This window comes from Orycteropus afer, unplaced genomic scaffold, assembly GCF_000298275.1.
Source record: "Orycteropus afer afer isolate SDZICR_OR568_19922 unplaced genomic scaffold, OryAfe1.0 scaffold00111, whole genome shotgun sequence".
NCBI lineage: Eukaryota > Metazoa > Chordata > Mammalia > Tubulidentata > Orycteropodidae > Orycteropus > Orycteropus afer.
Window position 1 is genome coordinate 7,343,854 of NW_006921698.1, and position 16,667 is coordinate 7,360,520.

The 16,667-nt window shown below is 41.7% G+C and overlaps 1 protein-coding gene across 1 annotated transcript in view; it reads right to left on the bottom strand.

The window, feature by feature from the left end:
• CDKL1 (cyclin dependent kinase like 1) overlaps positions 1-16,667 on the bottom strand; it is an 82,329-nt gene that overhangs the window by 4,781 nt on the left and 60,881 nt on the right. Inside the window, exons 4-7 of the mRNA XM_007943688.2 lie at positions 9,281-9,371; positions 7,482-7,682; positions 4,903-4,985; positions 1,067-1,123 (exon numbers count right to left, since the gene is read on the bottom strand). Of these exons, the coding sequence (XP_007941879.1) occupies positions 1,067-1,123; positions 4,903-4,985; positions 7,482-7,682; positions 9,281-9,371 (432 nt within the window). The remainder of the gene's footprint in view (positions 1-1,066; positions 1,124-4,902; positions 4,986-7,481; positions 7,683-9,280; positions 9,372-16,667) is intronic.

The following is a 16,667-nucleotide window of genomic DNA, read 5'->3' on the forward strand; positions in this document are numbered from 1 at the left end:
TTTGGCTCTCGTGGACTTGTTTTAATTGTCTGTAACTTCAAGTTGAATGTTTTTTTTGCCTTTTAGTAGGGCTCATACTGATGAAATCTCAGAATTTCACACTCCTAGGAACTGTCTTTTTTGTTTTATTATAAATGTATCAGTAAAGGTATTAAATACTTCTTGAAATGGGTGAGGCACTGGTAACTATAACTTGTAACTATTTTAACTATAATTGGTACCTCATTTTATATAAGAGCTGTATTTCTAAAAATGTATACATAAAACGAGTTTTAAAATCAAAATGTACATCAAGTATATCAGGGAACTGGTTATTGAAAGGGACCCTATGGCTAAGCATTTTTTGAAGAAAAAATATCCCTTTGTCATACAAACACCACCCCTTGAAATTTCTATTTTGTGTAAATTTAGATTTCAAATATAAAGTCAGGATTATTATTATTTTTTTTTATTAGGATTTGGGTGAAGATTTACAGAGTAAATTCACTTTTCATACAGCAGTTCACATATACTTTGTCTCATGTCATTGACCAAAATTTACAATGCAGCAGCTCCCCTCCCACTTCCTCCCCATAGTTACCTCCTCCCAGTGTCCATCCCTTCATACTCTTCTGCACCCTGAGCTATGTCCCTGTGCATAAGCAGCCCTTCCTTCTCCCATGATTGCTCTCTCCAGGGCGTGTGTCTACTTGAGGTAAATGTTTAACTCACATGCCTGTACTTTGTTTGGCTGGAAACCACAGTTGTGGGTTCAATTCCAGACCTGAAGGGCAGCTAGGGGCCATAGTCTCAGTAGTTACACCAGGCTCTATTGGACCAGCAAACCTGGTCCCCACCTTCTTTTTTTTTTTTTGCCTAAGTCAGGATTATTTACAGTGAGAAACAGCTAAGATGTTTTCACTGTAATAGAACATGATCCATTTTAAAAATTGAAAATACACTCTATACTTCTTCAAAGAGAAGAGTTCTAAAAGGAACAGTTTTCATTTCAATTCGTAGATTGGCGTAAGTAATTCAGATTCCCCAGTGATGAAGTTCCCTGCTCTGCTAGAAGCCTTACTCATACCTTCAAGAGCCCCAGGGCAGGATAAGTGATGTTTGGAAACTTTAATTCAAGTGGCTCCTGTGAAAAAATAAAAAGAGGAAAAGAAAGGGTGCTTTTTATTTACATCATGTATTCAAGTACACAAGTACTTCGAATTGAATTTCTTTTGAGTAAGAGAGGACTCTCCTGGCCCCTGCCTTGTCTCCCCCACCCTTTCTTTGCCCATCCCACCTCCTACATGAAATCACCTTCCTCCACCTCCTCCCTCCCCAAGTTCCTCCCTCCACCTCCAAATTGCTTTTCCAAATTTACTTCCTAACCCTTCCCTTCTCTTCCTGAAGAACCACTGCAGGCAGCAAGTTAGAGAGAACACTGATGAAAGAAACACACACTTGTTGAGCAACTGTGATTTCATTTTTCTAATGTCTCAATTTCTATATTTTGACCTTCCTCAGCACAACTTTTGCCATTTACATACTGGAAACCATAATTATTGCGTTGATGGGCATTATATAAAGGGAGCTTCAAATTAGGTTTTTTCTCCACCCAGGTAATCTCCAGAGGCTTCTTGGTTTTCAGGAGTGAACACTGTTGACTGCTCCCACAAGAGCCTGCTGTTTCCCTGATTAGCCTGCTGTTTAAAGAGTCTCCTAAGCAGACATTCATCAATCTCCCTTTGCACATATAAGGCTATTTTGCTCCCATCACATGCTGGAGACAATCAGGAACAACAAATACGATAAAGTGGGAGGAATGCTGAATGCCACGGAGAGACAAACAGGCCAGTTAAAGAGATATACTACTGACAAAGAGGCACTCGAAGAGGGAAGCTGAAAAAATAATAGCCAGACAAGTGAGTACATTATGCTTATAAAAATGGCAGTGTGTGGGGTGGAGGCTGGAGAACTGGCCGAGCTCATCTAATGAAACACAGTCCTGTGCTGTAGTCAATCTTAAGAGCATGGGGTTGTTTGGAACATGGAAATCAGCCCTCTACAACCAACACATGATTGTGCACACACTAATCATGGAGAAGAGTAAGAGATAACAGTCTCCATTTTAGAGCTCCCTAAATTGAACAGAGAGGAGCCTGGTGGCGGAGTGGTTAAGTGCTTGCCTAGTCAGGGGTTTGACTCTATCAGCCACTCTTCGTGAGAAAGATGTGGCAGTCTGCTTCCTTCAAGACTAACAGCCTTGGAAACCTTATGGGGAATGTCTTATTCTGTCCAATAGAGTAACTATGAGTCAGAATCCACTCGACGGCAGTGGTTTTTTTTTTAATTCTACAGGGGAAAAACATTCGTAGATTTGTATTAGCCCTTGAGAGTAAACCACCCCTCCCCACCATCAGCTTAAATCTTTCTCTTGCTATTTCTGTGTATGGATTCGGAGCCCTGCTTGGAATCAACATGACATTGCTGACACTGGGCTCTGCTGTCTCAGCAACAACGCCTGGGATGAAGCCAGCCGCTTGGCTGGATATGCGGGGCTCATCCTGCCTGCGTAGCCAGTTTCCCAGCCCGAGAAGCAAGCAGGCGTCCCCCCATCAGGGTTACAAACCAGCAGAGGGACTTGGGCACAGATGTTCAACCGGCACAGCCTACACACTGCTTCTTCCTGTGTTTCTGTCAACAGGAAATCTCCCGCGGGACAACCTCTGGGAAACCATGGGAAGCTTTCTATATTTACGAAACCTGGGTTTTTGCTGATGTTTCACTAGTAGACGAAGGAACAGGAAACTGCTCAGAGACATTTAGTGCGGAACTGGGAACGTCCAGGTCGCAAAGGAGATCGATGGGTCACCTCCCATATGCCAGATGTCAACCCTGCCTCTCCGTCCCAGCACGACCCGCTTTTTCTCTTGCTGGTGCTGCAGGAAGAGGGGAGGCAGTAGGAAAGTAGAAGCCTTCACTGCGGAGCGAGCCAAGAGAGAAAGGGACTGGAGCGAGCACAGGGGTAGGGATATTCAGAACTGCCATCTGGAAACTGTAAGCAACCGGAGGGCTGGTTTCAATTTGAAAGTACCTTCCTCAGAATTTCACAAGCTTTAATTTTGCAATGAAATGGCTTCTCTTATAATATATGTCCATTAGAAGAGATTCAGAAAATACAGAAAACCATAAAGAAAGAATAAACCCAAAAAACGTCACTGCCATCAGTCAATTCCAACTCATAGCAACCCTCATTGAGTTTTGAGGTGGTAAATCTTTATGGAAGTAGATTGCCCAGTCTTCCTTCTGTGGAGTAGCTGGTGGGTTTGAACTGCCAACCTTCTGGTTAGCAGTCAAATGCCTTATCACCTCCAAATGCCACCACAAAGAGACATCCACTGTTAATATTTTGATATATATCCTTGCAGTCATTTATTTCACAAATGTAAGAAGCATTGTATGATTTCTCAGAGGTTGTGATACTATTTATTATAAATTTATATATGTAAGTATATGTATGCATGTGTCAATTAAAATTATATGTTTTGCAACCTTTTTTTCATTTAACAATATGTTGTGGACTTATTTTTCAGGTCAATACATATAAATCTAATTGTTTATAGTGGCTCTGTGGTATTTCTATTGTAAGGATGCACCATAACTTATTTACTTGAACCCCTACTGATGGAACACTAAAGAAAATTGTATCTATTAAATAATACCCATGTCTAATGGTTTCATTGAGATAAATTCTTAGAAGTGGGTTAAGGCAAGCAGATTTTTAGTTTTTCAGTTTTTTAAAAAATGAATGTTTTCTCCACATTGGCCATAAAAGGCACCGGAATGAGGCTGGCCAAGCAGTTTATAAGGGCTTTCTCTATGGGATCCTCATGGTGAGAGCATGTCAAAGTAGAGGATTTGGACAATGGTGGGGAAGAATAAAGACGAGTTGAGGCTTTTGGGTTGTGGTGTTGGTGAAGAGTACTGAAAATACCATGGACTGCCAGAATTAATAAATCTGTCCTGGAAGAAGTATAGCCAGAATGCTCCTTAGAAGCAAGAATGGCTGGACTTCGTCTCACCTACTTTGGTCATGTCGTCAGAAGGGACCATTCCCTGGAGAAGGATACCATACTTGGTAAAGCGGATGGTCAGTAAAAAAGAGAAAGACCCTCAACATGATTGACACAGTGGCTGCAATGATGGGCCAAGTGTAGCAAGAATTGCGAGCATGGCACACTACTGGCAGTGTTTTGTTCTGTTGTACACAGGGTCACTGTGAGTCGGAGCTGACTCAATGGCACCTGACAACAACAACAAGAGGAAAATAAACTTTTCTTTCCTGGGTCACTGCGTAAAAGTTGACTGACTCTGAACTACCTCTGTTCAACTGCTGATAACAATGAAGGGCAGGTGTAGCTCAAATAGGCAACTCTGTCTTGCTATACAAGGAGCTCTGGTGGCGTAGTGCCTAAGGCATTTGACTGCTAACCAGAAGGCTGGTGGTTCAAATCCACCAGCCACTCCATGGAAGGAAGACTGGGCAATCTACTTCTGTAAAGATTTACCACCTTGGAAACCCGAAGAGGGTTGCTATGAATTGGAACTGACTCAATGGCAGTGTGAGTTTGGGTTTTTTTTGGTCTTGCTGTCCCCTATGCTAGCTGAAGCCTTACCAGCAATCTCTAAACTAGCCCTTTAGGTCAGAGTCTTGCTAACTAACTCAAACAATCATCTTTTTCCCCCTTAGACTGACCATATAGGCATCATGGGTCATTGGGCTCAGGCAGGTGAGCAACCACCAAGCCCTGACCAGTCTGGCAGGCCAGCTCTGCAACTCACCACATAAACCGACCATTCACCACTTAAACACCCTGGTAATCTTAGCCCTGACATGCAGAGCTCTCTCCAAAATGGGTCACTCACCATATCTTCAGGGTCTGGAATTTTCACACCATTGAAGTACTGATTCGTGCTAAATACTTGCTGGTGTCTAGGAATAAGATCCCCTTTGGACAGAAGAAAGAAGGGGGTAAAATGAGAATGGTAGCAAACACAGATCTCTGGTTTCCTTCCATACATGCAGTCTCTGTCTGCGCATGCACCTATGAATGCTATGATTTTGTTATACAATCAGAGGGAACAGCATTCAGGCAGCCATCAGCAGCCTTTACTGGGCCCTACCATGAACAAAGCACTGTGTTAGGCACAGTGGAGGTATGCAACAGAAACCAAAGGCTGCACTGGTCTTGCCACTAAGGTTTATAATATATTTGAGGAATCCAAACCCAACAGTTCAAAAACACGCACACAAATAAAATAACATCTTTCTGTCTTAGCAAAAGTGAAATGATTACAAATCAAAATCATGTTAACTGAAGCCTGATGAGTTAAGAATGCATTAGCCCAACACTTAGAACAGTGCCTGACACACACCAAGCACTCGATAAACATCTGAGGAAGGAAAGGAATAAATCACAAAAGGTTTTCTAGCTAGAAAGAATATGTTTCCAAACTGGAACTATCTTGTTTGTACCTATTAGAGAACACCTGGGAATTCCATTTCATCTACCACTAAATAGAACCACTTATGATGTGAAGCAACACAACGAAAGGAAAAATTCTATATCCTGGAGGATTATGTGAAGTTCATCCTGCCCACATTTCAGCCCAAAAGCTAAATTTGCTCAGAAATGCTCCCCATGGGCACACCAAGGCCCACTTACCAGAGGAGAGTAGAAAACAAAAACCTGCCAACCAGAGGTCTTTGACCTCTGCCATCGGACTGAGCTGGAGTTCCTACTCCAGGGTATCAATTTGCCTAATTTTGTCCATTTGTTTTGGAATTTTACTTCTAACCCAGATCCAGAAACTGTTGCCCTACCCCATTTTGGAGAAGCAATCAAAATATACTCTCTAATGCCTTGCCCCAGTTCTCAGTGAGTTTCTTCATGAACATAATTCCCTGTACCTAAACAACCTTTTTTGATCAACGAGCTGGAGGGAGGGGAGAGGGGCATGCCCTAAATCACCAGAGGAAACACAAAGGGAGGCTGACTGTCCCTGGAAGGGCTACGAGGTCCCTTGCACGTCAGTGTATAAAATCAAGCTATCACCAAATATTTACTGCCTACTGTGCTCAGAAGAAGAATTCTCAATTCCTGGCCAATAATCACATGCAGCCACCATCAGCCTGTCAGTGCAACTTGCATGTTGCCATGATCCTGAACAGGTTTCAGCAGAGCCTCCAAACTAAGATGGACTAGGAAGAATTGCCTGGAGAGCTACTTCTGAATATCAGCTAACGAGGATCCAATGGATCGTAACAGTCCAATGGACAAATGATCATGGGGATGGTGCAGGATCACGTGGCGCTTCCTTCCATTGTACATGAGGTCACCGTGAGCTGAGAGTGGCCCAATGGCAGCTAACAACACCAACCAAGCTCCAAGCTCACTGCCATTGAGTCGATTCCAACTCATAGCAAGCCCTTCTTGGGTTTCCACAACTGTGTGCAAATGTCAACGCAGCATAAATAGAAATAGAGGACATGGTCACTCTTAGGCAGCCTACAGTATCTTTGGGAAGCCAGTGTACAAGACATGATGATGCAGGTTCTACAAGAGTTTAGAGGAAGAAAAGTTTAGTTTAAATTGGGATACTCAGGGGAGCAGCATGTAAACTCTTTGACTTTTGAAGAGGGGCATCCCTGCTTATGGATCTTTCATTGTCTCTCCCCTCCCCTCCTCTCTCTCTCCTTCCTTCCTTTCAGGTTGGGTGTGAAGGAAAAGAGCATTGGGGTGGGAAAGCAAGACAAGGAGAACAATGTTAGAAGAAAACAGCCTTTCATCCAGCACTTGGAGAGTTAGGAATCTTCCTCCTTAGGGTCTGTATAATCCAAAATAACCTTGCAGACTGAAGTTAAGGACATCCAAGGAATGAATTACTGTATCATAATAAATGCAAAAAAAATATGAACACATTCTTTAAACTGCTAAGTCCTTGTAAAAATCAAAGACTTTATTCAGAGTTTAATTTGATTCCAACTTTGCTGAAGTCAGAATCGTGTGTCTTTTGGGGCACTTACTAAGCCCAAAATAATTGTTATAATTTCTATTAAAACAAATGTGGACATCCTTAATGGAGTCACTTAAATAAGGCTTTGGGAGCTCTGGCAGCATAGTGCCTAAGGCACTTGACTGCTAACCAGAAGGCTGGAGGTTCAAACCCACCAGCCACTCCTCGGAAGGAAGATGGGGCAATCTACTTGCATAGTGATACTGCCTCAGAAACCCAAGGAGGGTCACTATGAGTCGGGTCGGACTCGACAGCACATAACAACAACAACAAATAAGGCTTTGAGAGTTTCTTGTTTTTATCTACACTCATGAAGTCTTTCCTAATTGCAAAGGGCAACAGAGGAAACTAGGAATTTGTGCTCTGCTCTGCACTGACATGGGTAAAAATATCCAATGTCCCAAAAAGTGGGACAAAATACCACTTACCCAAGGTTTTCCTAATCAGATAGAGCTGATCCACATCTGATTTTCCTGGCCACAGAGGCACACCCGACAGCAGCTCAGCGAAGACACAGCCAATTGCCCAAACATCTACTGGGGGTCCATAGTGTGTATCCCCCACTAACAGCTCAGGGGAGCGGTACCACCTGGTAGCAACATAATCCGTGTAGTAGTCATTTGGTCCAGCTGGCCAGTGATGGAACATGGAAAACAAAAAGAGCAGGGGAAGCCGAGAATAAAACCTGGAAGGGGAAGACCTAAAAAAATTCAACCTTGTGCCCAGTCTTGTGGTTTTTCTGAATCAGTGGTTCTCAGCATGAGTTGCACATTAAAATCACTTGGATTTTTTTTTTTTTCCTTCTTAGCAACTGTTGAGTCAACCCCAACACCTGGAAACCTCATGTGTGTCACAGCAGACATGTACTCCATAGGTTTTTTTTTTTTTTCTTTATTGTGTGTGATTTGGGTAAAGGTTTACAGAGCAAATTGGTTTTCCATTGAACAATACGTATACATTTTATTTTGTGACATTCATTGCAATCCCCACAATGTAACATTGCTCTGTCCACTGCCTCCCTGTGTTTACCATTTCCCTTCATCCTTTTTTCCTAACCCTTCTTGACTTCTTAGATTTATCCCTGGGCAAATGATGCCCTTTTGATCTAGTGACTGCATACCTTCCTAGTGTTACTGTTTACTTTATAAGCTGATCTTTTGGCTAAAGAGCTCTGGTGGTATAGTTGTCAAAAGCATTCAACTGCTAGCCAAAAGGTCAGTGGTTCAAACCCACCAGCCACTCCACAGAAGAAAGGCAAGGTAGTATGTTTCCATAAAGATTTACAGCCTTGGAAACACTATGGGGCAATTCTACTCTGTCCTATAGGGTCACCATGAGTCAGCATCAACTTGATAGCAGTGGGTGTAGTTTGTGTTTATCATTTGGCTGAAAGCTGAGCCACAGGAATGAATTCAGTTCCAGCTTGAAGGGTGTCTCAGGACCACAATGTCAGGAGTTCTCCATAAGGTTTTCAATGGCTGCTTTATCAGAAGTAGATCACGGGCTTTGCTTCCGAGGCACCTCTGGATGGAGTCAAGTTTCCAACCTTTCAGTTGGCAGTCAAGCACGTTAGCAGTTTGCACCATTTGGGGACTCCAGAGTATAATATTTCTAAAAATACTGATGCTTGGGCCCAACCCCAATCCAATTAAACCAGAATCCCTAGGGAAGACCAGAAGCATATCAATATAGTTTTAAAAGTTACCCAGATGATTCTAATCTGCCAGGGTTAAGAACCACTCCTAAATATTCTGAAAAGTACTGTTCCACCAAAAAATGGTACAAATGAGGATAGTAACATATGTTTTAATATCAAGTTTATATTATCATAGTGTAAAATATATATAACATACATTTTTGCACCCTTGCAAGTAAGTATCTGCACATTTTCAGTAATTAAAAAATTATAGTTTATAACAATATTATGCCAAAAATATACAAGAAGTGGCTTTCTATATCAATTAGCTCCTTTATCACATAAAGAGGAGCTCTGGTAGCGTAGTGCCTAAGGCTTTGACTGCTAACCAGAAGGCTGGTGGTTCAAACCCACCAGCCACTCCTCAGAAGGAAGATTGGGGGATCTACTTTTGTAGTGATACTGCCTCGGAAACCCAAGGAGGGGTCGCTATGAGTTAGATCCGACTCAATGGCAGTGAGCTTGGAGCTTGGATCATATAAAGAGCCTTCCTATCTTTTGCACTTAGCTAAAGAAGACTTTAATACTCACTCAAAAGCCGAGCAAAGCCAAAGTCACAAAGTTTAATCACTGAGCGTTTGGTGATGAGGATATTTTCTGGCTTTACATCTCTATGTATGCACTAGTTCCAAAAGAAAAATCAGAGCAGAAAGAAATTAGTAACGAGCATCTAAAGAATATGAAATAAACAAAGCATGAATATTCAACAATTATTAGATAAACTATTTGAATATTTCATTGGCCTTTTGTATAACATTAAAATGTTGTTGTTGTTGTTGTTAGGTACCATCAAGTTGGCGCCAATTCATAGAGACCCCATGCACAGCAGAACGAAACACTGTCCGTGCCATCCTCACAATCGTTACTATGTTTGAGCCCATTGTTGCAGCCACTGTGTCAAGCCATCTCACTGAAGATGTTCCTCTTTTTTCACCGACTCTCTTCTTTACCAAGCATGTAGTCCTTCTCCAGGAACTGCACAGAGAAGACAACATGTCCAAAGTATGTGAGATAAAATCTCACCAACACCATTTCTAAGGAGCATTCTGACTGTACTTCTTCTGAGACATTTGTTTGTTCTTACGACAGTCCATGGTGTATTCAATATTCTTCTCCAACACCATACTTCAAAGGCACCAATTCTTCTTCGATCATACTTATTCACTGTCCAGATTTCACATGCATATGAGGTAAATGAAAATATCACGGTTTGGGTCAGGCACATCTTAATCCTGAAGGTTACTTTTTTTTTTTTTTTTTAACACTTTAAGAAGTCTTTTGTTGCAGATCTGCCCAATATGTCCTTTGAGTCTTGCCTGCTGCTTCCTTAAGTGGGATCTCTGGTGGCATGATGCCTAAGGCATTTGACTGCTAATCAGAAGGCTGACAATTCAAACCCACCAGCCACTCCTCGGAAGGAAGGTTGGGCAATCTACTTCCGTAGTGATACTGCCTCAGAAACCCAAGGAGGGGTCGCTATGAGTAGGAATCAACTCAATGGCAGTGAGTGAGTGAGTATAATTGAGTGCCTCCTTAAGTTTGTTTTGGATCCAAGTAAAATGAAAGCCTTGACAACTTTAATCTTTTCTCTATTTATCATGATGTTGCTCATTTGTCCAGTTGGGAGAGTTCTGTTTTCTTTATATTCAGGTATAATCCATACTGAAGGTTGCAGTTTTTGATCTTCATCAGTAAGTGCTTCAAGTCCTCTTCACTTGCAGCAAGCAAAGTTGTACTAAAGGCATATCAGGTTGTTAATGAGTCATTCTCCAGCCCTGATGCCATGTACCTCTTCATATAGTCCAGCTTCTCAGATTATTTGCTTAAGGTAGATTGAATATATTTGGTAAAAGGATACAAGCCTGATGGACATCTTTCCTGATTTTCAAACACACAGTATCTCCTTGTGTTCAAATGATTGCCTCTTGGTCCTGACGAGCACAATTAAGTGTTCTGGAATTTCCATTCTTTCCAATGCTATCCATCATTTGTAATGATCCATGCAGACAAATGTCTTTGCATAGTCAATAAAACACTGGTAAATACCTTTGTTATTCTCTGCCAAGATCCATCTGACATCAGCAATGATCTCTCTCATTCCACATCCTTTTGTGAATCTGGCTTGAATTTCTGTCAATTCTCTATATGTACTGTTATAACTGGTTTGTTTGTTTAAATTGTGATTCGGGTGAAAGTTTACAAAGCAAATTCATTTTCCATACAGCAGCTCATATATGCTTTGTCTCATGACATTGACTACAATTTACCACAATGCAACAGCTCTCTTCCCACTTCCTCCCCATAGTTACCTTTCCCTGCCTCTTTCTCTCCCATGCACTCCTCCCCTCTGAGCTGTCTCCCTGTGCATATACAGCCCTTCTATTCTCCCATGACTGATCTCTCCAAGGACTATATCTACCTAATGTAAATGTTCAGTTCATGTTGTTGTTGTTATGGGCCATTGAGTTGGGCCTGACTCACAGCAACCCTGCCTTGGGTTTCCAAGGCAGTATCACTACAGAAGTAGATTGCCCCACCTTCCTTCTGAGGAGTAGCTGGTGGGTTTGAACTGCCAGCCTTCTGGTTAGCAGTCAAATGCTTAGGCACTATGCTACCAGAGCTCCCATTCAGTTCATATGCCTGTCTTTTGTTTGGCTGGAAACCACAAGAGTGAGTTCAATTCCAGACCTGAAGAGCAGCTAGGGCCTTTAGTCTCAGGGGTTCCACCAGGCTCTATCAAACCAGCAAAACTGTTTTTTTTTTTTTAATGATTTTGAGTTTTGTTCCACAGTGTTTTCCCACTCTATCCAGGATCTCCTACATAGATTCCCTGTCCAAGTGGGTTACAGTGGTAGTCAGGTACCACACAGCTCTTCTGGTCTCATAGTCATATAGGCTGAGGATCACATGTTGCACCAGTCCTTTGGACTAATTGTTTCCACGCATCTTTGGTTTTCTTCATTCATCTTTGTTCTGGATGAGGAGAGACCCATCATTGCATCTAGATGGCTGCTTGCAAGCTTTTAAGATCACTGTCGCTACTTGCCAAAGTAGGATGTGGAACAATGCTTTTGTGTAGTATGTGCTGTAACTGTTTTTTAATTATCTTTAGCAAAATTTTACTTGCACACGATATTAATGACATTGTTTAATAATTTCTGCATTCTGTTGAACCACCTTTCTTTGGAATAGGCACAACTATGAACCTCTTCCAGTGAGTTGGCCAGGTAGCTGTCTTTCAAATTTCCTGGCTTAGATGAATGAGCACTTCCAGTGTTGCATCCATTTGTTGAAACATCTCAATGGAGATTCTGTCAATTCCCAGAACCTTGCTTTTTGCCAGTTCCTTCAGTGGAGTTTGGACTTTTTCCTTCAATACCATTGGTTCTTGATCATATGCTACCTCCTGAAATAGCTGAATATTGACCAATTCTTTTTGGTACAGTGACTCTATGTATTCCTTCTGTCTTCTGTTGATGCTTCCTGCATTGTGCAATTTTTTTGACCATAGAATCTGTCAATATTGCACTCAAGGCTTGAATTTTTCCTTTAGTTATTTCAGCTTGAGAAATGCCAAGCATGTTCTTCCCTTTTGGTTTTCTATCTCCAGATCTTAGCAATTTCACTGTAATACTTTACTTTGTCTTCTCCAGCCACCCTTTGCAATCTTCTTTAACTCTTTTATTTCATCATTTCTTCCATTCCCTACTCTACATTCAAAAGGAAATTTCAGAATCTCTTCTGAAATCCATTTTACTCTTTTTTTTTTTCCTTTTCTGTCTTCTAATGACCTTTTGCCTTCTTTATGTATAATGTCTTTGATGTCATCCCACAACTCATCTGGTCTTCAGTCAATAGTGTTCAGTGTGTCAAATCTATTCTTGAGATAGTCTCCAAATTCAGGTGGGACATACTCAAGGTCATACTTTGGACTTGTTTTAGTTATCTTCAGCTTCAACTTAAACTTGCATGTGAGCAATTAATGGTCTGTTCTTCAGTCAGCCCCTGACCTTGTTCTCACTGATGATATTGAGCTTCTCCATCATCTCTTACATCATCAGATGTGGTCAATTTGATTCCTGTGTATTCCATCCAGCCATGTCCATGTGTTTAGTTCCAGTTTGTTGTTGTTGTTGTTATTTGCCATTGAGTCAGATCCGACTCATAGCAACCCTCCTTGGGTTTCCGAGGCAGTGTCACTACAGAAGTAGATTGCCCCATCTTCCTTCCAAGGAGTGGCTGGTGGGTTTGAACCACCAGCCTTCTGGTTAGCAGCCAAAGGCCTTAGGCACTATGATACCAGAGCTCCCAGTTCCAGTTTATGTTGTTGAAAACGGTATTTCCAATGAGTAAGTTGTTGGTCTAGCACAATTCTATCATGCAATGTCCAGCATCATTTATATCACCAAGGCTATATTTTCCAACTACTGATCCTTGTTTGTTGCCAAATTTCTAATTCCAATTATCAATGCATATAGATTACATGTTTGATTGATTTTCGACTGCAAAAGTTGGTAAACAATCTTCAGTTTCTTTCTCTTTGGTATCAGCCATTGACGTGTAAATCTGAATAATAGTTGTAGTAACTGGTCTTCCTTGTAGGAGTATGGATATTATCCTATCACTGACAGTGTTATATTTGAGATAGACCTTGAAATGTTCTTTTTGACAATGAATATGACATCATTCCTCTTCAATTTGTCATTCCAAGCATAATAGACCAAATAATTACCCAATTCAACATGGCCAATACAGTTCATCAATGCCTAGGGTATCTATTTTCAAGCATTCCATTTCATTTTTGACAACTTCCAATTTTCCTGGATTTATTTACTTCATACATTCCATGTTCTGATTATTAATGGATGTTTGTGGCTATTCTCATTCTGAATTGTGTCACATCAGAAAATGAAGGTCCCAAAAACTTTACTCCATCCACATCATTAAGGTTAACTCTACTTTGAGGAGGCAGTTTCTCCCCAGAGGAATTTTGAGTGCCTTCCAACCTGAAAGGCTCATCTTCTGGCAATATATCAATGTTCCAGTGCTCTCCATAAGGTTTTCACTGGCTTTTTTTTTTTTTTTTAATTTTTATTGTGATTTGGGTGAAAGTTTATAGAGCAAATTCATTTTCCATACAGCAGATCATACACATTTTGTTTCATGACATCAACTGTAGCCACCAAAATGTAACAGCTCTCTCTTCCCACTTCCTCCCTGTAGTTACCTCTTCCTGTGTCCTTCTTTCTTAAGCATTCCTGCCTCCTGAGCTATCTCCCTGTGAAAATACTGCCGTTCTGCTCTCCCATGATTGATCATTCTAAGGAGTGTATCTACCTGGTGCAAATGTTCACCCTATATGCCTGTCTATTGTTTATCTGGAAGCCACAGGAGTGAGTTCAATTCCAGGCCTGAAAGCTAACTAGGAGCAATGATCTCAGGGGCTTTATCAGACCAGGAAGTCTGGTCTTTTTTATGATTTTGAGTTTTGTTGACTGGCCACTTTTTTTAGAAGTAGATAGCCAGGTCCTTCTTCCCAGTCTGTCTTAGTCTGGAAGTTCTGCTGAAACCTGTCCAGCACAGGTGACCCTGCTGGCATTTGAAATACCAGTAGCATAGCATCCAGAATCACAGCAACACATAAGCCACACACAAGCCACCAAAGTACCTAGAACAAACTGACAATGGTGGAAGAGCAAAATAGCAACTTTAAGTAAATCTAGTACTGTACTTCTCATGGCCTGAATCATCCCAAATTCCTGACAGCCCCCAAAAGACCAGGAGGATAAAAGGTGAAGTAAGAGAGCCAGATTTAGCAAATAAAATACAAGATACCCTGTTAAATTTGAATTTCAGATAAACAACAATTTTTTTTTTTTTTTTTTTTAAGTATAAGTATGTCCTATGCAGTACTCAGGACACTTACAAGAATAATAATAATAATAATAATAATAATAAATTATCATTGTTTATCTGCCATTCAAATTTCACTGGAGTACTATATTTAACCTGGAAATGCTAGGTGAAAGAGAAAACGTTAAGGCTCTGGGGGAGGCTTGCATCATGGTTACAGGAGCACAAGCTGGTGCACAGACAGAATTCACTATTTGGTTGTTTAACTGAGAACAGTACACAGTCAGCCGGGTAAACAGGACAGGCCCTGGGCCTGCTGAGATAAGCTGGAGAAGAGAAGGGCGGGAACAAACAGCTAGCCAGAAGATCTCCCTTCCAGCCCTGATATTCGTGCTGACAAGATAAACAAGAGTAGGCTGCCCTCAATCTCTGGGTAGAGTCGCTAGATGTCAGCTCCATCCCACACACAAATGTTTTCAGAGCTGCATCTGGCCCTGCAGCAAGTGCCCCTCCCCCAATAATTCAAACCGAATCACCTGTGGTTTCCAAACCATAGGCGACATTTTTTAACAGGGCACTCTTAGAGAGACAATTTAAGACTCTTCACATAATTTTTTTATTAAATGACAATTTCCTTGGCAAAGAACAAATCAACAACCTAATTAACAATTACAGAAAAACAAAATACCACTGAGTGGGTAAAAAAAATATGACTGAGGGTTCTGAACAATCTCTCCCAAGTGTTCTCCTCTCTTGAGGGGAATGTTGGATCTTTCCACAGCCTGAAGAAACCCTCTTTGGCCTTCAGCCTGAAACCCTGGGATTATTTTTGACTTTTAAATTTTGGAGGGGGAGAAGGCAGTGTTCTTCTTGGGCCCGGCCTAGCTCTCACTCCGAAGAGCCTTTAGGCTGAAAGATCTATCTTTTCCCACGGATATTTATTATTCTGAAAAATCTTCTGGGAAGCAATTTGGAATGATTTTATTATAATTATTCTGTTCTCAGAAATAGCTCTGAGATCTCTACTCTTTTACCACTGGTTTCACATATCCCTAAAACGAGTACACCCATGAATATCATGATGACATATGGTCAGAGGGCTTGTAAGCAAGAATGTGCTCCAGCTCTGATCTGGGAATTCTTTACAAGTTTCTGCAGCCTTCCCCCATCAGCACTAGCACAAGAAGCCAAAGAGAGCTTCTAGGGCTCTCTGGGGAGCTGTGGTATGCATGACATTTGTCTTCAGTGTCTCTGAACCAGGGTTTTATGCTGTCTCTTCTGCTTGCCTGCCCTAAAACCTGCTGTCAGGAAAGTATTCGCCTTCCTCCTCACTCATAATTAATAGCAATATAAGGTGTCATCCCTCCCTCATACACACGCATTTTCACAAGGACTGCAGCCTCCTGCTAAGGGAGGGTCAGTGGGGAGAACTGCTGGCTACCGTCATGGATTCTCCTTCTGGGAAGGCAGCTTCTGGAGAAAGCACCTGGAACAGTGCAAGGGAGGGGACTTCAGCACTACAAGCTAAATCAGCCCTCACAATCATGGGATGACATTATAGTCAAATTGCCCTGGCAGCCAAAAGCTCTGACACTAGAATGTGGTTTCTATGTGCAGGTAGTAGGCTGTGTAGCACTGCAGGAAACAGCAGGCTTCCCAGACCTGTGAAGTCACACCACCTGGTCAACAGTCCGCTATGCCTCCCTCCAGCCCAAGTGTGGCCCGGGGTGGGGTGAGGGTGGTTGCAGAGGTTTCCACTGAGCTGTTTTGGTCCTGACTTGGCACTCATATCTCACCAAAACAAAAACTAGCACTTCTGTGGCCCACTCGCCGCTCCACCTACTGCAACTAAATGGGCATGAGTCTCCTGCCCATCTTCACAGCCTTCTGGGGATACCAAATCAATGCAAATTCTAAATGAATGGAATTGTATCTTAAATATGAGTGGTTTGCAATCAGTTTAAATACAGTTTCTTAAAATTACAAAAATGCATGTTTTATATAATGGAATAGCTAGGTTGGTATTTGAGCCCCATCTATCCCAACCAGGCTTATGAAGACTTGG